General features: G+C 36.9%; 1 protein-coding gene across 1 annotated transcript in view; it reads left to right on the plus strand.

Annotated features, from left to right (window-relative positions):
* SRFBP1 (serum response factor binding protein 1) overlaps positions 1-21,653 on the plus strand; it is a 73,681-nt gene that overhangs the window by 15,935 nt on the left and 36,093 nt on the right. The window contains exons 2-3 of the mRNA XM_033084733.2: positions 5,993-6,081; positions 7,020-7,092. Of these exons, the coding sequence (XP_032940624.1) occupies positions 5,993-6,081; positions 7,020-7,092 (162 nt within the window). The remainder of the gene's footprint in view (positions 1-5,992; positions 6,082-7,019; positions 7,093-21,653) is intronic.

A 21,653-nucleotide genomic window follows, 5' to 3' on the forward strand; every position in this document is an offset into this window, starting at 1 on the left:
TAAAGTAAGGAAGGGAAAGATCAGTGAGAACTGACACTTAACTGCATTCTATGATTTGTTGGTAGATATTGGAGAGATCTTGAATATTCAACTTAAATGCATTTCAGTTTCTTCTTATTGTTTGGTGTGGGTTTTTTTTTTTAAGCTGGTTTTCTTGCTTTGATACTTGTTGATGTGTAATTTAAGCAATTTGTAAAAATTTTTTTAAATGACCACTATACAAAACACAAGTAATTTGGTGTATTTTTAGTGACTTCTGTTTCTACTTCAGCAGCACTGTTTGAACTTGAAGGAGTTCAAAAGTAAATATGTTACTGTGGTGAAATCTAAAAGCTGTGTACCTATGGGCATATATAAATAATTTTTCCTTTTGCTTTGAACCATTTGAGCCATCCTAGTAGATCAGGCTTGCATTTCAGCCTCCTAGGGTTCTCTTGGCATGGTGGGAATGTATAAGGACTGAAATATATCCTCCTGTACCTGCAATTTCATCTTTTTCCTGTCATTCATTTACTAGACTCATTAGCAATATGATAGGCTATATTTAAAGCAGACTCTTCCTGGACAGAATTAACAGCCTTGGTTCTTGATGGTTTCTCCCTGTTATCCCACTCTCAGGTGTGACCCTCATGTCAGATAAATCTGTTAGCCTGGAGAGTACAAGAAGAAACTGAAATGGAGAAACAAGCTTAGAATTACCCTCTTTTTTTCCGAGTGATAGAAAAGACATAAGAGACCTTATTGTAGCACAATTAATTTGGATGTGTCTACGTAAAATTACCGAACACTGCTTTAGGAACACCATCTTCAAATTGTAAAAGAAATATTTTTGCAGTTGTGTCTGCAGAATTGTCTTGTTGAAGATAGTGTTCATATAGGAGAGACCTTACCATGATGAGGGAGAGGCTGGAGGCCTCTGTTTAATGGATGGGTGTATGTCTGTTCAATGTTATGGATATTTCACAATGTTACAAAATCTTAAAGTTGCATTTTTTTTAACTAGATGAGGTTAAATTCAGTGTCCTTTCTTGAAGAGAACAGAATGATTTGTCTTTTCTGGTTGCTTGTACCAGAACTAGGACTAACTAGACTGTGTGCTGGCATAAAGCATAAGTGGATGAAGAAATTCTGGTCTGTCTAGTGCTGGTTGTTTAAGGATTTAATAATTTAAGTGCATTATTGGATCAGGACCAAAATATTCAGTACCTCATGGGCTGAAACCCAAGAAGAACAGTTGTATGTGTTTCAGACTGCTCTGAAGAAAAGGACATGTCCATCAGTTTATTGGCTTAAATGCATTTTGGATAGCTGGGGCTGACTAAGTTAACTTCTGTTAACTTTAGTTAAGAATTTAAGACATTCTAGGTCCTTCAGGTATTTTCATTTACAGTATTAACTTTTGTATGTGGCAATGTAAAAAAAACCCCAAAACTTTCCCTTCACAGTTGTTCTAGTATTTCAGTGTTTTTTGAATAAAATACATTCAAACCAAGCCATAGGCAGAAACATATTAGTGCTTCTCTTAATCAGTTGGATTTCTTTTTAAATAATGGTTTGATTTTGGGGGTTTTTTTGGTCAAGTACAGTTGATACTATAGTTCAGAGTAGACACGTACCTTTCTTGATACATCTACAAAAAATATAGTCACACTTTCCTTTATTTTTTCTAATTGGCTGAACACTAGCTTAGTTTGGAGTCATGTTGCTTGTACAGACCTCAAAACAAGTTTCAGAAGTGGCCAAGTATAACATTTTTTTCTAATGTAATGTTCATTTGAGAACTTTGCTGCTGTTGTCTTAAAAATGTGAAGGCAAATATCTTTGACTAGTCATGTGAATTTGAATGCATAATTGTACCTACACTGTCTTTTTATCCATGTTCCTTGACGTGTTTTTCTTGCTATCCCTAACATGAGGACTGTTTTGTAGTAATGCATGCTTTCAGAACCTAAACTAGACTTCTTGATGTTGTTTTATCTAAAAGTGCCTTGCATTTGTCTAAAAGAGACAACTATTTTCAAACAAGTTTTTTTGGAACAGCTTAATTATGTGAGAGGCTCTTAAAATAACTTTCTATTCTGTTGCATGTGTGTTTTGTCTTGTGTTACATTGTACGATTACAGTGTCCCGTTATTTTAAAAGGGATGATGTCTGTGATCAGAAGCTCTTTCCAGACAGTCTGCACTGATTTAGGAACTGATTCAATGCTTCCAAGACTTTTGTTAGTCAAAATTAATTTGTGACTATGAGTGAAATACCAGTGTCAACGGAACTATTTCATGAAAAAAAACCGAGAGAATACTTAGAGATCAGAGATACAATTTAGTTATCTTGTATCAGTTTCATTTTGGGCAGGAGAAGGGCTTGGACACGCTGAGGATTGGGAAGATCTGACTGAACTACCACACAAAAAAAACCCTAGGAATGTCTATTAACCCTTTGGAGCCAGGTATAACTCGTAATAGAAAGGCAGAGTAGTCTCAGCTTTGAATTTTGGGTTAAATACCATTCTTGTAATGTTTTTAAACACCCACTTGTTATTATTCACTAGAAATCACACTCCCGGTTTGATATGTACTCTCTGGTGTCTTTGTACTGTGTCAGTGGTACCTATCCATTAAAGTTGGGGCTGTTTTCATTGCCAGGTAAGTACTGGGAGCATTGTGCCAGGTATCACTTTAATGTAGGCTGTGCTTAAAACTGGCAATTCCTGTTACAATCTTCCTCAGTAATGTGCACTCCTTGGAAAAAGTGGGTTATAGGATGGTTTCTAGTTCTTGTCTGGCTTGTCACCTGCTGATCCCCTGCTGTGCTCTTTGTTTGCCCTTTCAAGAAAGGGCAGCAGCATCTACCACCTGCATATGGCTTGAAATGGTTTGTGTGCAGCTGGCTGGCACACATGCTTTGTGGCAGTGCTTACTGCAAGTGGCAGGCTCTTGGTTGATGGATGTCTCTCTTTGTGGAATACCATCAGTCATAGATTTTTTTAAATTTCATCTTTGTTTAGCATCAGTAGCTATATAAATACATTATTCTTTGAAAGGGCACAGTGCCAAATGGATGGTTTTTGTTCATAACCACAGCTTTTGAAATATGCTTATATGGATTCATGTTAGTGTATGTCACTACCTGGGCTTGTTTTTAAAAGTGAGTTAATTTTTTTTATGATTTCTTTTGTATTTAATTGTTATGTAGTATATATCTATTCTTACTTTGGTATTATCTGTTGTTAATAGTTTGTGAACACAGATGTTTGGTAGCATTAATGAGTAGAAATGGCTTAATTGTCTCATAAATAGTATTTCCCAACAAAATAAAGAAGTGTCTTCAACAAAGGAAAGCATCTCTTCTTTGTTCAAAGAAATCCTTGAAGTGGTTATTTCTACATACAGCTGCAGACTTCCTTAATTTCCAGGAATCCTAGATCCTATTGATAGAGAAAATTGTTTGGTTTGTGTTTTGCATATTTATAATTTTTCTTTTGTGCTTACTGTGACTGCTGAGTAGATTAAAAATCCTTATTGCTTAGTCTTAAAGCACAAAATCTGATCCTGACTTACACAGTAGCCTTTCTATGTTTCAGTGCAAAGAATTCTCCGTTTCTTACTGTCTTTTCTTGAATTATTAATAAAAAATACCTTATTATGAATAAATAAATTATTTTGAAAGTCATCACTCTTCTTGGGGAAGTTTTTCTTGGTTTGGTTTGGTTTAGTTGTTCTGGTGGTTTTTTTCTACTGATGGCAAAGTTGCCTCTCTTACTTGGTAGTAAAGAGACCAGGACCCACCCTGGTGGTCTGAGCCCCATTGTTTCAGGCACACTGTAAATCTGAAGCTTAACTTTCTTGATTTCTTTCCCAAAAAGCTGACTGCTTTCTTGAGAACGTTATGAGTACTTCCAAGAACAGAGTTGATGCATACTGTCCCGTGTGAAAGAAGTGACTGGATTACATAAATTGATATTCCTCGTCTGCCAAAGAGCGAATACCTTCCCTCATTCCTGCTGTCATGTCTATACAGCCTTCATTGGCTGGCAGCAGAGGAGGCTGAAGTTTGGCTCTTGTAGGCCGTGGAAACATGCTGTGTGTGCATTAATATTTCTACTAAAAAATACCTGACAAAATATTTTTGAGAGAAAGTTAAATATACTTCATGTACACAGTAACTAATATGTAAAGTATGAGTTCCTTAAATTCCAGTATGTTTCTAGCTTGTGGGTGTTTTTAGTGGTTATTAAAAAAGTAGAGAATAAAAAAACAATATGGAAACAACTCCCCTCCCCAGACATTCTGAGGCATACCCAGTTTGCATGTGACATTCCAAACTCATTGAACGTACATAATATCAAATATCAGCCAGAAGCTGCATTATTTTCTTTTTTTCCTTTTAGAAGATGTACTCTAGGGACCTGTGATAGTCTCATTCAGTGTCTTATAAAAAAGAAATACCTGTGTACCTTGATGGCAGATGGTGATGTTATGAGTTTCTTCCTTAGCATGTTAAAGACTTGCGCAGTGCTGCTTTGCAGCAGAAACTTGGCACTTGGTGTTTTTTACCATGTGTTTTCTGCTGTTACCTGAAGTAGAAATGCTTTTGTAGACCTGTGTGTACAGGTACGTTTACTAGGGTAACTATGGAAAGTACTTTGCTGTAACAAGTTTTGGAACGAGAGACAACTTGGTTGAATCAATAACCTAAGCTACAAACATAATCAGCTATGCAAAGTATGTGTTCTACTTTCCTTTTGCTTTTTTTAAATATCATCTTTATGGTCTCTGCACAGGGTGTGTATGAACTAGCCAGACTCCCATCACAAGTGTGATGTACTGCTTTGTGAGCTTTGAGGATTTTTTTGTTTGGTTTATAGTACTGACATTCCTCATTTACCTGACTAGGTAGTGCTATCATCAATCTCTCTTTTTGATGTTATCTCTGAGAAATTACAATAGAAATCTAATGTAAAAGAACTTTATTGAGAAAGAGGCGAAATTTCAACCTAATTTTGAGACTTATTCCTCTAGATGAAGTTAAGATAAATTTGGCTTTTGTTAGGAAGACAGATTTTTTTGTTTGTTTGTTTGTTTTAGTATTTCATGTTAATCTAAGTTCAACTGTTAAGTACAAAATTTTAATAGACATGATAAGATATATATGAATAAATAAGGAGGAAATTGAGTTGTAAATAAAAAGGGTCACTCCCTCTGTATCTCAAACATTCATCATTAGACAGCACCTGGGCTTAAGGTTTTCCATTATGGAATTTAATTGCAAAAGATTGGACAGTTTCCTTTGTTCATCCTATCCATCTAAAATAATAATGAGAATTCTCTTTCTTTGTTATTGGAGTGAGAATTAAGACCAAAATATCATTGCCAAACTTTTTTAAAACTGCCTACTTTAAATTTGATAACAGAGTACTGGGTAGGATGGCAAGTTGAGACAGACTGTAGTGAGTTAGAAATCACTTGGATTTTTGTTTTCAATGAAAATGAATTCAAATACATAAAGAGAATTTAATATCTCAAATTCTGTTCCATAATAAATAATGTTAATTTAAAAGTCTTAACACTTCAAGATGTTTCTTAATGAAAATACTTTTATGCACCAATAGACTTAATGTACTGCTGGTGTTTCACCGAGACAAAAATAAGTGAAGGCAAAAGGTGAGAATTTTCAAATCTCTAACTCAGTCTAGCTCTAAGAATAATATTAATGTATGGCTAGCTGGGAATGTCTTGTCTTCTGGTTTGACCTCAGACGCATTTTTAGACTGGTGGTAGCTCTCCCTCTGATGTTTATGGAAGCAATTTGATTTTAATGGAAATCTGAATTCATTTGAAATGGGATTTGGTTAGCAGGGAAATGCATTCTATTTTCAAAATAGTTCTCTTTGTTGAACTAATTTCTAAAATTTAAGTCAATGTAATGAATGTGTTGTATATGGAACGTAATCAAGGAAAACACTTTATAATGTCTTCCATATTTCTCACAGGTTGTGAAGATGAGAAAAGATGTGAAGAAGGCCAGAGTCCTCACTATTCGCAGACTAACCAGACACATCGGGAAATTAAAATCTAAAAAGTCAGTTTTGAATAATTGTGGGGTTTTGTGGTTTATAAATGAGGCAGTATTTTAATTGTTTTCACAAAGTGGAAAAATGGGAGAAAAATACACTACATTTAAAACTTAAGGCACTAAGACGTACATTCTATTTGTCTTTTACCATTTTAGACTAAAAATACTAACTAAAAAGACTTTCGTAAATAGAATTGGGGTTAATTTTTTTAAAAGGATTCAGTGTATTGGAAGGTAATCTGAGTCAGTTACAGAACCTTTTACAGCATGCCTGAAAATGTCAGATTTAATCTTTTAGATTTTTCTGCCATCAAATTTAAGTTGCACTAAGTTTTTTCACTGTAGATGTCTTCAGGATTGTGTAGCAAAAATACTTTGTTTGCATAGATAACAGGTAATTGATTTTTAGTAATTACCATTAATCAATTCTTATATCAACAGTTGAAACAGTATTTTGTAGGTTATTTTTAAAGATTACTGGCCTGAAATAACTTATCATGTGTCTTAGAGATGGTGTGAGTTACATCCGTTACTATGTTCATAGTGTAAATTGAGCATGATCTCACAATTTTAGCAAGTTGTCCAAAATAAGATGCAAACCCAATGAACTTCCATATTTAAATATTACAGATCTTAAAATATAATTGTATTTGAGACACTGATGTCACCTATTCTTGATTTGAATAGTAGTTTAGTATTTTCTAATACAGTAACATTTGTTTTTCACATTGTTCTGTGAAATCCTCAGTGTTTCCTCTGTTTTTGAGTACAGCAAAAGCATTAGGCTATGTTCAGCTCTTTGCTAAAAATGTTCATTTGCCAATAAGGGATTGTGTTTATGTATCATCTCATGATCTTTTTAAATTTTGCTACTTAGTACTGCCAGAGAGCAAATAATGTATTTAAAATGAGATTTTCTTAATAAATACAGACTTCACTTGCAGGGGTTCAGAAGACTTGAAATTAAAGAATCAAAAACGAGTTGAGAGATTAATAGAAGAAATCCATGCCATGAAGGTAATGCCATGTTTGGATAATTCAATATTAGAGAAAATTATTTAGTAACTAATAGCTTTATCTGTTTTCTGCGGCTGCATTACTGAAACTCTTAAGTATTTTCTGAGTAAGCTTGAACATTAACACAACTAACAAATTATGAGTATTTGCATTTGTCAAGGTGTTAAACAATTCAAGTCTTAAGCATTCCAGGCTAAACATGAGTTTGCTGAGCAGTGTGTGGTGTTGAGAGTTTTTTCTGTAACAGTTAAAGCTCAGAATTTAAAGCTCTTGTGCCGCTCAGGAGTATGGGGAGGCATTTTGTGTGTCTGGCAGGACAGTATCCTCTGTTTGCAGAACTGTCTGTTCTGCAAGCTCTAAATATCATGCCATTTGTATTTGGTTCTGTAATAGTTTCAAATTGTAGCTTCAAGGACTGGTTACTCTGGAGTCAGATCTTGTAATTTTCAGCCTTGCTGTTAATTGATACAGTGTTTATATCTTATATGTTATGACATCAAGAAAATGCTTCAGAAATTTTATAACTTCATAATGATTTGTGCTAATCTCTCTATTTTAGTTGATACTACATGAAATTATGTGTGGTGAAATGAGTTGTGCTCAAGCTCGATGATCAGAATACATAAGAGTTATGTATAGGTTGTGATAAATGTTTTCTCACAATATGACTTTTGATTGTTTCCTTGATAAGTGTAGTTGATAACTGTCACTCTTACTATTGTATGCTGTTCTGGGAGGTTTTTGTTTGTTTTTAACATTTCTGTCTTTCTTTCCTCAACCTTGCAGAGATCTTAGTCTTCAAAAAAAGCTAATAATAGGAAAGGCTTCATTGACCAATTTAGATGTGCTTTGTGTGAGATTGATCAGATAGAATCTAGCTTAATACTGCCAGTAAGAGTCTTCATAAACCAGTAAAGGGAAAAAGAAAATGAGCAGCACTGCTCAAACACCATGACAATAATATTGAGGCACTCTGCATTACTGATTTTCCATCAGTCTTAAACTTGGTCTTGTATTTTGCTCCTTTTCCTTTCTGTCCCTTTTTTTTCCTAATTTTATTTACAGTAATTTCATGACCATAAGGCGCACCGGACTATAAGGCGCACCTCCGGGAGTCGGCAAAATTCGCAACTTTGTACATTATATAAGGCACACCGGACTATAAGGCGCACTTTTTTTGTACAGCGAGGATCCACTGCCAGCTCCCCCCACACGGCTGACAGCTGCGGCCTGGCCTGCCACTATCGGCTGCAGCCCCGCTGGCCCGGCCTGCACCTGCCAGCTGTGGCACCACAGCCCCGCCTCCCCTTATCGGCTGCGGCCCCGCTGCCCCCAGCACCGCGGCCCCACCTGCCCCTATTAGCTATGGCCCTGCTGGCCCCGGCACCATGGCCCCGCAGGGCCGCCCTCGGCTCAGGGCTGTCCTCGGCTCAGGGCGGCACGGGGCCGCCCACTCCCTCCCTCCCCGCACAGCTTCTGCTGGCCGACGGCCGCCCAGTCCCGACCCCCGCCGCGTGGCCTGGCTCATGGCTCACACTTCTGGGTTGGCAAATTTCGCAACTTTGTACGTTATATAAGGCGCACCAGACTATAAGGCGCACTTCCGAGTTCGGACCAAAGTTTTCGTCAAAAGGGTGCACCATATAGTCGTGAAATTACTGTAAATTAATGCCAAGTATGTGTGTCTCAGTTTCTAGGTGAATGATGAAGTGGTCAGGTGTGCTGGAGCACTGAGCTCAGAAGCCCATGTTTTGTGGAGCTTTTGTGAGTGTTCTTGAGAGGGTTTCACTGCAGAATTTGTTCTGCATCCATTTACCTGGAGTCTTTGTTTTGTCCGCATTGTGCTTTTCATTCCAGGATTTGGCTCATGGAGATGTCTTAAAGCCTGCCTGCACTCAGGACTGTATTGGCCAAATACATTCAAGTGTTGCTTCAATTGGCATGAGTATGTAAAGGGCTTGTAAGTGGTAGCTTTAAGAGTGGTTGTCAGGGGAGAGTAGATTTGTAATCAAGAGAGGTGAAGGCAAATTTTGCTCTGAAATAGATTTTACAAAGGCAGCAGTCCTCAAAGTAAGCAGCTGAGAAGGAAAAACTCTCCTACTTCTTGGGTAGATAACTGGTAAATGCACTTGGTTATCTGAAATTTTAAGTGGTTTAATTTGATTTTATTGTTAAAAAAATGCACTGTTATATTAATATTTTAATAGGAAAAAGGTTGGTTACTTGGAGATTTTTAGACTAAAAATGCACACAAGTTGACACTTACTTGCTCTACAGTGTATTTGTTTCTTAGATGAAAGAAAAACTCCTGTTCCTTATGAATCACAACCTAAAAGGCATTGGTTGTTTACATATTTTTTCAACCACTGTTGATTTCTGGACTAACAGAGATTTTTAGAGTTGGCATAGAAATATTCCTCATTCAGCATGGAAAATGTAAAAAAGACAGCTTTCACACAAACTGGTAATGTTCTTTCAGATGAGTGGAAGATTCTATATTGGTGAAACCTCACTCCTAGCAACCTTTTGTCCTAAGCTGTTGATCATAAAGCTCATAAAAACATGTTCACGTAACTAAAATTATTAATTTGAGAATTTTAAGCAAAGATTGGTCACAATAGAAATAGAAAGTGATCTGTAAAGTTGCAGTTTAGATCAACTAAGGTTTGAGTTATTCTAGATTATTTAGCAGTTTCAGTGTGTGGATATCAAACACATGCCAGAGGAAATTCAAAATCCTTTCAAAATTGATGGGCTGTGTGCAGCATATAGCAATTTTTCATGTTCTGTTAACACCAAGAAGTTGTTAATGAACTTCTCCTCACATATAAGAAAAAATGTCTCTTTTCTCTTACTGAATGATTAGTCTTGAGGAGTTGCAAACTGCAAAGAGCAGTTCAATTGAAAAGACCAAAATCCAACAAAATAATTAAAGCAGCCGAAGTGATTTGGAGCCAGAAAATAGATATTGGACCAGAGTTCGATAGTACATGTACTTTCAGGATAAAAGATTTATTGAAGTGGTAACTTACAAGTTTTGGAAATTCTTTACTGGTTGGAGGCTTGAAGGTCTTCTGTAGGTTGAAGAAAGTAGTAAAATTTTTTTTCCAAGTTCTTCCCTGTTGCCCTAGTGTCATGGTTTGACACCTGACTAAGCACCAGGCACCCTCAAGAAAAACTGTTCGCTCATACTCCTCTGCTATAGTTGAGCAGAGGAGGGGGAAAGAAACTGGAGGGCTCATGAGTTGAAGATTAGGAGAAAACAATCCAGGAGCAAAACAGGCTCAAAACTTAAAAGGTATAAAGAAGAAAATTGTTAACAGAATTAAAAGAGGATAATCAGAACTGAAATAAATCTTTAGAACACATTTTTCTTCCCTTTGGCTTCTTCTTTGCCACTGACAATGCAGGGAATAGGGCATGGGAGTTTTGGTCAGTTTTTCACTCAAAATCTTCAGTTTGCTTAGGGAAAGAAGTCTCTTCTGCTATGCCATGGGATCCTTCCCATGGAAAACAGTTCTCTGTGAACTCTTCCAGCGAGGTTTCAAGTTTTCACAAGTAGCAGTACCGCCCAACCTGCATTAACATGAGTCTTTCCCACGGGCAAAATGGTTTTCCCAAACTATGTGGCATAGGTCATTGTAGTTCATGGGGTGTATGTAGTCTTTTAAGGATAAGTGCTCTAGTTTGGAAGGGTCCTCTTTTTCTGTCTCTGGAAGCAAGGGTCTGGTCCCTCTGTTTGGATTTCCTACTAGATTGCAGCTTTTCAGCATCCACCTGTTCCAGTGTCAGCACCTTTTCTCACAGGCTGCAGGTGAATCTCTGCATCCCCCCCAAGCACTTCATGATTTAAAGGAAAACTGTTGCATTATAGTAGTCACCGCAACTTGTAGAGGAATCTCAGCTCTGATGTTTGCAGCACCTCCTCTCTCTCCCTTCTTTCACCAGCCTTAGTGTTGCCATGTTGTTCTCCTCATGTGTCCTCACCTTTTCCTTTTCTCCAATTCAGAAGAAAATTGTTGTCCATAGGTTCATTTGTTCTCATGTTCTATCAATTGAAAGGTTCTTACAGGGTTTTGCAGCACTGAAAGGCTGATCCCATCTGGGCTCAGTATATTGGGAATTGCTCTCTATGCCCCTTGCTGTCAAGCCATGCCAGCACCATGCAGGCAGTGGTGGCCACTGTGGTGCTGGCACCATTCTGTGCCTCTTTTCATGCAGGGCACCAAAAAGGAGAGCCCGCTGCTGCCCCCTCTGCCCTTCTACTTGCAGCACTGCTGGCTAAGAGCAGCGAAGCAGGCAAAGTTCACTGCAAGCTGTGCCGAGTGGCATGCCACACGGCCCTGGCAGCCACTCACAACACTGGAATGGCCCTGATGCCTCCTCACCCCTTGGAAGAAGAGAATGGACTGCATGCATTTTTTTTCTTTCTTAAATATGTCGTGGCAGACACATTACCTGCTTCTCTAATTCGGTCAGCAACCCCTCTATCATCAGAGCCTTCAGGGATTGGCTCTGCTGGGCATAGCAGAAGCTTTGAGGAGCTTCTCAGAAGCCACCCCCAGTAAAAGCCGTTGTGTTAAACCAATGCACAAAGACATCACTTTCTAAACATCAGTCCTTTTTCTTCCATCATCAAGAACAGACCCAGACCTCCTTTCTCCTTATTATATATCCAGAAGAAAAATAAAAACTGCCTGAGGACTGTTGGCAGCAAAGTCTTTGAAAGGACTTTATGTATTCTGATGACCTCAGAAGGCATTATGGAGGATTCCATTTTACAGGGAATTTGTTTCAGTCTCGGGGAAGAAAGACTGCAGTTCTGCAACCTTGACACAGTTGTCTGTTTTACTGAAGTTTTTGATGCAATGGCTTAAGTATCTCTTACTCAGAAAAAAAAATCTAATGGTTTGAAATCCTAATGAGAGAATTCTTTGCTTTCTTAAGAATTACATTTCTCAGTTCAGCTGCCTGTAAACTCACAAACCTTTTGAGCCTGCAGCTCAACAGGATTTTCCTCAATGAAACAAATTTGGACTTTCAGCTACAAGATCTTTACTAACTGTGGTCTAATACAACAGGAAGGACAAAATGCTTGCTGTTACTAGCAGTTGTATCCCTAACTCTCAGGGATGCTATTTTCCTGTCCTCCAGTAAATTCTGAACAGACAGTGCTGACATAATATCACTTTAACACACTGTTTCCTAGGGGCGAGATGGTATAAGATGCTTTTACTTTTTAGTTTTAATAGAGTGTCCATGTCTCTTTTTAATATGCTCTACATAGTCACGCATGCACACTTCCGCATGTATATTGAAATCTATGAAATGTTGGTTCTGGGCTGTGTTGAAGAACCTTTTGTTACTTAAATTTGCAAGTAGTATATATTGTATTATTGTTAGAGAGACATTTAATTTTTTATTCTCTATATTTTAATTCTTAGAACTGAAGAATAAAAAAAGCCTTAACTGGAAAATACAATTAAAAGTGTCTCAAGCCTAACAATCAGAAGTAAACATTGTGAGAAATGAGAGCAGTTGCAAGTTCCAGCTACATGGATTCAGGAACTGGGTTAATTGTTTGCAGGAGTTCTCAAAGCTATTGGAATTCACTGGTTTTTGAGTTCTTCAGTTTTCATTTTTCCAAAACTGTATAAAATATCTATTCAACAATTCTTGAAAGATGGGGAAAAAGAATGGTATCCTTTCTAGTTCTCTACTATGGTACTACTTTTATGAAATACAAAATTGTTTTTACTTAGGGGTATTGCTTTACTTGTTTGTCAGGCTTGATGATACTATCAAAATGGACTAATTATCCATGGTAGAGTACTAGTTTCCATATTTAAGAAACTATTGTTTTTTTGAAAGTTTCTTGACAAAAAAATAATAGACTGTCTAGTGATTTCTTAGCAATATGTAGCTTATCTTGAGTTGGAATTTCTTGGCTGAAGTAAGATCTTAATATAATCATGGTTTCTTTCATGTGTCTAGGAGTACTTTTGCCTTTATCTTACAACAAAAACCTTGGCATTATGGAAGATGGTCTTATATCATGTTTGGAGGATGCCCATTAAGAAAATATGGGTAAAAGGCAGTTTGCAGTGCTTGAAGGAAAAACGCCTTCTATTTGTTATGAATGAGCAGCAGTTGGTTTCAATCATTTTCAAGTGTCTTGGAAAGATATGTTCTCTATCCTGAAATTTATCACTGGAGAAACGCATTAGTTAATACAATGAGGGTTTTTTGGTACACTTAAACCACAGTATTTATCACTAAATAGTGAATAGTGAATTTTGTACAAGAGATGCAGGAAAAAATAATGCTTTACAGTATTTTCTCTCTTATATTCTAGCAAGATCTTAACAAAAGTAGACTTAAATTTGAACTCCGTTATTAAGGTTTTGAAAGTCAAATTATTTTACTAATTTTTATTATTATTTATTTATTATTATTTTATTATTTATTTATTATTTTGAAGTTTGAAGGGTATTTTCACACTCATTGTCCTTGGAACAACAGTCATTCACTTTGCGCAAAGTAGTAGTGGTAAGGTTGAGAACAGTGCTGCATTAGTGATGAGCTTTGTAGTAGGTCAGCTTAAGGACTTTATAGGTCTTTCTCTTAGTATGACCCTTTTGTATGACATATTTATATCCGGGAATACCAGACTTTTTCGTAAATCTTCATGTTTTTTTCTAGCAGTACTGTTTCCTTCCTTGGTTCATGGTTTCAGCTTCTGTAACCTAGCTTTCAGTTAACATCTCACTGAAAAATTGTCTTAAGTCAGAATGGGAGTTAATGCTCTTTTTCTGCTCTTTTTCTGCTCTTTTTCTGCTCTTTTTCTGCTCTTTTTCTGCTCTTTTTCTGCTCTTTTTCTGCTCTTTTTCTGCTCTTTTTCTGCTCTTTTTCTGCTCTTTTTCTGCTCTTTTTCTGCTCTTTTTCTGCTCTTTTTCTGCTCTTTTTCTGCTCTTTTTCTGCTCTTTTTCTGCTCTTTTTCTGCTCTTTTTCTGCTCTTTTTCTGCTCTTTTTCTGCTCTTTTTCTGCTCTTTTTCTGCTCTTTTTCTGCTCTTTTTCTTTCTCCTAGCACATGTTTCCAGTAGTCTTGCATATTTTCTTGTAAAATAGGTAGCAAACATTCATCCTAATGTTACAGAATCTTTAACCTTCAAAAGTTTTTGTAAGAGTAGTGGGAAGTGCTTAAACTTCAGTATAGTCAGCCTAGAAACAGTCCTTGATGCTTCTCAACAAAAGGCAGAGGCAGGGGTTGTTCAGCTTTTGCAATGGTGTGAACCAGATGCCACATGTAGACCATTTCAAGGGGAGGAAGAAGGGGTAGAACTTAGTTATTCAGCCCTGCTTCAGTGGAGCAGTGCAGATCCTTGCTTTGGTGCATGTGTCTGACTTTATCTATGTATGATGCATTCATCTGCAGTAATGCAGGAAGCCTGGGGCTTTGATTTTGTGGCAGATACATCCACATGTGCATTGTGCAGGCACACATGTGCGAGGAGTCAGGTGCTATTAGGAAATACAGAAGCTTGCTGCTTGTGCTCTCAGCAGCACATTCTACTTTATCATTGGCAGTTCGTGGCTGTTCTGGACCATGCATGCCTTTTTGTTAAGCAAACTGCACAATAATTCAATGGCTATCTAAAATTATGTCAAGGTTGAAGTAAAAGCTCTCCCAAGTAGGGAACACAATGTAAAGACCACTCAACATAATGGAGAAGAAGGAGGTGTGGATAACACAGTGTGTTCCTGAGCCCAAACACAAGCAGGAGGTCCCCCGAAGGTAGAAGCAAGAACAGCCAACCTGTGAGGAATGTAGAAAACACTGTGCCTGAATGCACAGAGATGATGTTATTAAATACAAAACTGTTGGATTTTCAAGTAGTGAGGAATGTGAAGCTCTGCAGGAATGGATTCTGTAGGTACACTGAAGCAGAAGTAAAGCTAAAGGAAAATGCAAGTCCATAGCTCAGTGTGGAGATACGGTGAGCTATTTAATGTTCTTTTAAACTGATGAATAAGAAGGAGGAAAGAACACCTCATCAGGAGCCTACATAAATATGTCTCCTCTTGCATGGTAAAAATATATTGAATGAGCAATCTCAGCATGAGAAAGCTGTAGAATATGATGACTTTTTTTTTTTTTCTATATTGCAGGCATACACAAATATTTAGTTGTAAGAAGGAAAGAAAAATTAGTGTGGGATCTTGTGCTGTACAGTTTAAATTTGAAGCAAGAAAAGAGCTGACAGCCATTCTTACTGTTTTATTACATTATGATAGTAGAAGTTTTTTGGCTTTTATAACATACTGAAATACTGAACTGGATTACATAAAAAATGGGCTGCATTTCTTAAAAATAAAAGTCAGTAAAAATATCATCAACTTCATTTTGAAAACTTTATTGTTGACAAGATACTTAAATAGAAGCAGCTATCGTGTTTTTTTTTCTTATGCATTAGAGTCCTAGTTACAAAGTCCAAACAGATCACAAGGGCACCTGTTTGTTGGATTTGAGCTAACTTAAAAATATGGTTTGCAGATGAAGCTTTTTCTAATCAAGTCTTGCATAAGAATGTTACTATATTTTTTTTTGTAAGGATGCAGAATATTCCGTTTTCACTGTTTGAAAAAATAGGGCTTGCAGAAGAGACTTCATTTATTTTCTGAATTCTGTTTATTTTAATAAAGAGACAACCTTTGCAATATTATTAAAAAATAATGCAATTCCTATGCCTTTATGTGAAAATTGACCAGCGACAGCAAAACAAAACATCTGCTATTAATCAAACTAATAACAGAAGTGTCAACTTGTTTCTGCACTTATTTTGAAAATATTTGTGCATATTCAAAATGGATACTTTTTTTGTTGTTGACTTCTTTCATCATCCTAACGTGCATTTCATTTTACTAAATCAACTTGGGCCTTTTATTAAAGGTCTCTGTAATTCATGAGAACCTGAAAAAGAAAATAACATTTCTGTAAGTACTGCATACCTTTCTTTTGTATTTTGATCATCCTATGCTGAGGTGTAGTAGTTCATCAAGATAAGATGAATCTTGTGAGACTCAGAGGCAATTGTAATTAATTTCTTGCTATATACTAGCTGGTCTTTGTACTTAATTTATTCTGGAGAAGTGAAGAAATCTGCAGTAAACAGTGAATCTACTTAGTATGGTGGATCAATATTAAACTGTCTAAATTTCCTGAATCAACTGTCCTTTTTTGTCCTCTTTCTTCTGAAGAAATTTTCCATAGAAATTAGCTCTTTTGTTCTTAACAAATAGAAATTCTTCTTTAATACTAGGGTAAAGGTTTTATTCCTATTTCTTCTAATTGAACAGTTTGTGGTGGGAAGGGGGAAGAAATTGCAGTCAGTATCTTCATAGTCGCTTGGAAATTAATTAATTCAGTATGGCAACTGCAGCTGCTATGACTCGTTATTCCAACTGATCCTTCTGTGTGTAAAATCTTGTTTCCCCCATGGCTACCTCCTGCCTAAAGAAAAGAAAAATGATGAAGTCTGTTTGAGAATGTAATGCTAATGTAAATATGACTTCAGTGCTGGACGGATGTATTGGCACTTTTATTTAAGTGAGGATTTAGTGAACACGTGGATAAATAGTAAGAAGTACAATAATGGTACCTTTAGGAGATGAAAGTCATGCCTTGCAACTAAGTGGGAGTTCTTTGAAGGAGTAAATACAAAGTAAATATTGTTGATTAAGTCTGTATATTGTTTTGTATTTAAAAAAAAAGCCATTGTCCAGCTTTCACCAAAGCCTCTGGTGGTTTTATGTGATTTTAGTTGGGGTTTTTCTTTTTTTAGAGCTATTCATGAATATAAATTTTCTTTTTTTAGTCGTAGAGTTAAACATAGTAAGCAAAAGAGAAGAATAGATGCTTGGCTTTCGTAGTGTTGGAAAGCTAACAGCGGAGTTTTGTGCAGATCAGTGCTGGAAATGATTCAGAAAAAGTGAATGAATGACAGAGCTTGACGATTCCAGAATTTCTGGTAGTGAAGATACTAATACTAAAACACTGCAGAACTGATCAACTGGGCAACAGAATGACTGAAGAAATTCAATGGTGATAAATGCTAAGTAGTACTTGTTGTGGTGGTAAGAATTATATTTCCAGTAGTTAATTTTTACTGGATTGAAAGAAATTGGCTTTTGCCATACCACTAGGAGGTGGATGTTGGAGTTACCATAGATAACTGTGAAAATGCTAGATTGCTGTTTCTTGTCTTCAGACAGAAGAGATTCTCTTCCTATTTAAAATATTTATTTTACTGTATACTGCATAAATCATGTTTGTGTATGTAAAAACCAATCAAATAAACTAGTGAAAGTGTAAAGAAGAGTGTCAAGAATGATCAGATATGGCACAGCATCTATGTAATGTGTGACAAAATTGGGAGAGGATTTGCCAAGGATACAAGGTGTACTACCGATGTTGGAGTTTTACACAGGAGTTGTCCTGGATAGATATTGTGTACCAGTATTTTACTGAGGAGGTTTTAAAAGCTAGTTTGAAAATCTGCATATACTAAAAGCAAAACTTTTTTTGCATTTTGTTACAGTCTCTTCTTTACACCTTTACTCCTTAGCTTGGGCAAATCAGCATCAGGTTTGTCTTGCTGAAGTTTCAAGATCTCCCTAATTCATTTTTTAATCCGTGGAGCTTGAAGAAAGGAGTGGAGGAGAGGTGATTTTCCCGGAGACACTGCATATTGGGAATAGGAATGGAAACAAGAAGTTCTTTTTTTCTGCATAGTGCCTAATCTTTGAACTCTTATTGCCCTCTGGAAGATATCAAAGGGGTTGTGCAAATGAGGTCTGTGTATTCACGTGCTTCTGCTTCACACTGCGTGTCTCCGGGTTCTTCTGTCCTCACCGTTTGTTTGTTTCCGTCTCTTATTTCAAGCAGAAGGCGGCGGTTCTTAGGCGGGTCGCGCCCGTTAGCGGGTCGCTGTCTCGTATTTCGGGAATGCCGAGACACGCAGCCCGTCCTGTCGCTGGCTGCCTCGGCGGCGCCGTGCTGGCTCAGGGCGCTGCCGGGCGGGAGCGGCGCCAGGGGTGCGGCGCGCCCTCTGGTGGCGGCGGGCGGCGCTGCCGGCTCGGTGCCGCCGACAGGAGCCCGAGCCCAAACCCGAACCCGCGGCGCTTCCAGACAGCGCGGGGCACCTGGAAACGTGTTAACCCTCCGATCGCATGTGGCTGTTGTTTTAATATTCGGAAAGCGACGTGGAACAGACTGTGTCAGTACAGTGAAATTATGGTTTGCACTACACTGCAAGTGAGCGCTGTCGTTCAGAGCTAAGGGATGTTTGAAGCAAAAAGAATGCTCCAATAATGATGACTTTTGGCATCGTGCTTGCTGTGCTTCTAAACTTGTTTTGCTTCTCTTTATTTGTCATTTTTATGTGCTTGTAATTGTAGTTTATTTTCATAATACCTTCTACTTCTGGAATTGTCACATGATTGCAGACTTACTAATTGCTTTCTGTATGCTATAGTGAAAACTGCTCTCTGAATGTGACTACTGAATCAGATGTGAACCTCCAAAATGAAACAATTCATTTAATCTAATGGACAGAATAAAATGCCAAGTTCACAGTGTTCATCTCAGTAGACTGATGTAATTGTTGGCATTTGACTTGCATACCTCTTGAAATATTAAATTAGTTTATAAACGTGGCAGAAAAGAGCAGCCTATACTTGCCAAATAAAGTTTGGGTATTTTACAAGAGCTCAAACAATTAGCCATGTTAAGTGTTCTTTTGGAGAGTTGTATTTTTTTCATTTTGTTGTGTTATTAAAGTATGAATAAGTAGTCTTTTCCTCAGCTGCTTGTTCTGCTTTTAGAAGAGGTTATGCAGCATAGAGGAATGAGGGTATTTAACTAGAGGAATGTAACCATTTATGCAAAACTATATTTATAGGAATATGGCGTAGTTTTGTTAGATGGGTATTCTTTGTAACTTTAATTTTCCAGAGAACAATGAACCCAGAAAACTCTAAAATTTTGTATTGTGAAACTTACTAGATGAAAATTCACAGGTTGACACTGAATTTCACTTGGATCTAAACTGAGACAGCAATACTGTAGACATTTAGTAATGTTTAAAATTGGTGCCAGCAAAAACCTGACACCACTGTAGTTTACAAAAAGAACAATTGCTAGACAAGTTACCCTTGAAATACATTCTTACATTCCCAATGATTAATTGTTATTGTGGAGGGGGGTTTTTTTTGGTTTTTTGGTTTGGTTTGGTTTTTTGGTTTTTTTGACAGGTTAGGAATAGTTAATTCACATCAAAATCAATTGTCTTATGTTCATCTAAAGTGAGGTGTTTCTCAAGCTTCTGATTTTTTTGGGAAGGTTGTATTCTGGTAATTTCCTCTAGTAATGTCTTTGGTTTTGTTATTTTAAAATATAAATTAAATTCAACTGTTTTTTTCTTAATCTGTTTTATAGTATTTCTCTCAAAGTTGTTCTTTATCCAGCAAGGTTGAAAATTAATGATTTTAAGAAAGATTCCTTTTTTACTTTATATTAACATCAAAGACCAGTTAAAACAAAATTTAACAAAATTCAGTAGAACTTTTCAAAATAAAAGGCAGTTGATAAAACATGTAAAGTCATTGAAAATGCATTGAATGTCTTTGGTGCCTACTTCAAGAAAATTAGGAACTGTACAACCATTTCTTCTTTCACTTTTTTTTCTCTTTGTAATACAGACCTTAGATAATTTATGAATTAAAAAGTATAATTACTTTTGAACATCATTATAATCCTAAACCCAAGTGATACAGGGGACTATATTTAAATTATAATTACTTAACCTGCCTCCAAGTAAACAGAAAATATCTTCATTTCTACTGGATAAAACCTCTGTTTTCAATATATGGTGATACAAAACCAAGTCATCCAGTCAGGATGCTGGCAAAAGCTTTGTTGGCTACACCAGTGTAACAAACAAACAAAAAAAAATACCCATGGAATATATTTTTTTTGTGCTTTTGCTTTCTTGTAGTTGTCTGTCCTTTATGACACAGGTATGTACAGTAAAACTTGTCTTCCATGGAAAGCTACATCTCTACATATGTATATTTTTGGACATTTATCAGACTTGCTGCATTGAAGGCTAACTTCTTGAAGATTTTTAGTAAAAGAATATGTTGTTTCGGAATATGTGCAAACTTCTGAAATAGAGCTTGAAAAGCATTTAGTTTTTTATTTGGAATCTGTTAGTACTTATATGTCTTTGATAGTGAGGAACTTCCACAACATGCAGAGCATTGCTAGTTGGAAAGACATTCCTACCCCCATTGTAAAGTTCTGAGAATAAGGATTACATTAGTAATAAGCTGATTTGTTTTGTTTATATTAATTTTGAGTGCACACACACTTCTACAGACAGCCTTTACTTCACTATATTACATTATATTAGATAAAAAGGTCTTCCCAAAGACCATGGACCCTACAGTGGTTACTTACTGTCTTTTATGGTCTCTTACCACATGGTAGAGCCCTGTGTTTTTTGAAAAGATTTGCATATTAGCACCACTCAGATTCTGTGTCCTTCTGTAATTTAAAAAGCAAGAATTTATGAGTGAGTCACTAAAAAAATAATGAAAATAGCTCCCAAAAATAGATTCCTTTATTTTTTCTATCTGAAAGGTGTAGGCTCTGGCATAAATGTGTGCAAACATTGAAAATCCTAAATGTTGTCTTGCCAGGAAGAATGTCAAGTCAAACTGAATGAGGCAGAGAGATCTTTAACCTTAGTGTGAGTAAATTAGGCACACCTTATTTTTATTTCTTTTCCTGTGAACTTTGTAGCTGTTTCTGTCTTTGTCGAGTATTGAAAGTAAATGGGTTTAATGACATTTTATTTAAATCCAGCACTAACTGTGTAGTAGACACAGCAAGGCCCTTCCCTATGTGCTCTGCATGGATTGTTGTAACAGAGGGGAGCTGAGGTGTTGAAGTCTCCCTCAGGCCACATCCTCTGCCCTGAGCACCAAGTGTGGTTCACCCAAGAGCTCCAAGAACACATCCCCATTTCAGCTGCATGGGCCGCTGAGTGGGCTGATGCTTTCAGGATGGGTAAGTGCAGGTTTTTTCCCAATGAGAGTGAAAAAAAAAAACACCAAGAAAGTTTTTAGCATGGAGATACATAGGTATTTACGAGATTCATGAAGGATTGTAGTATTCTTAACAAATGACTGGGCGGTCTTCATAATTTTCTGTACGTCAGTCAGCACCATCCTGGACTTCCTGTCAGATCAATCTACCTCCCATGAGAATGTTACTGGCCCCCACTGGATTCTCACCTGTGGGTTGAAAACCTCAATCCTTCTCAGCAGGAAATTCTTGGTGAATGTGCAATGCTTGCACATCCACAGATGTGTCTGTTGTAAAAGGAGACTTGCTTTAGAAATGCAATGAATGCAACATCTTAATGATTACCCAATCTATTTCTTAGCACCAAGTAAAATAAGTTGATCATTTGAGCATTCTCATATTGTCATTCAAC

Source organism: Catharus ustulatus, chromosome Z, assembly GCF_009819885.2.
Source record: "Catharus ustulatus isolate bCatUst1 chromosome Z, bCatUst1.pri.v2, whole genome shotgun sequence".
In the NCBI taxonomy this organism is placed as follows: domain Eukaryota; kingdom Metazoa; phylum Chordata; class Aves; order Passeriformes; family Turdidae; genus Catharus; species Catharus ustulatus.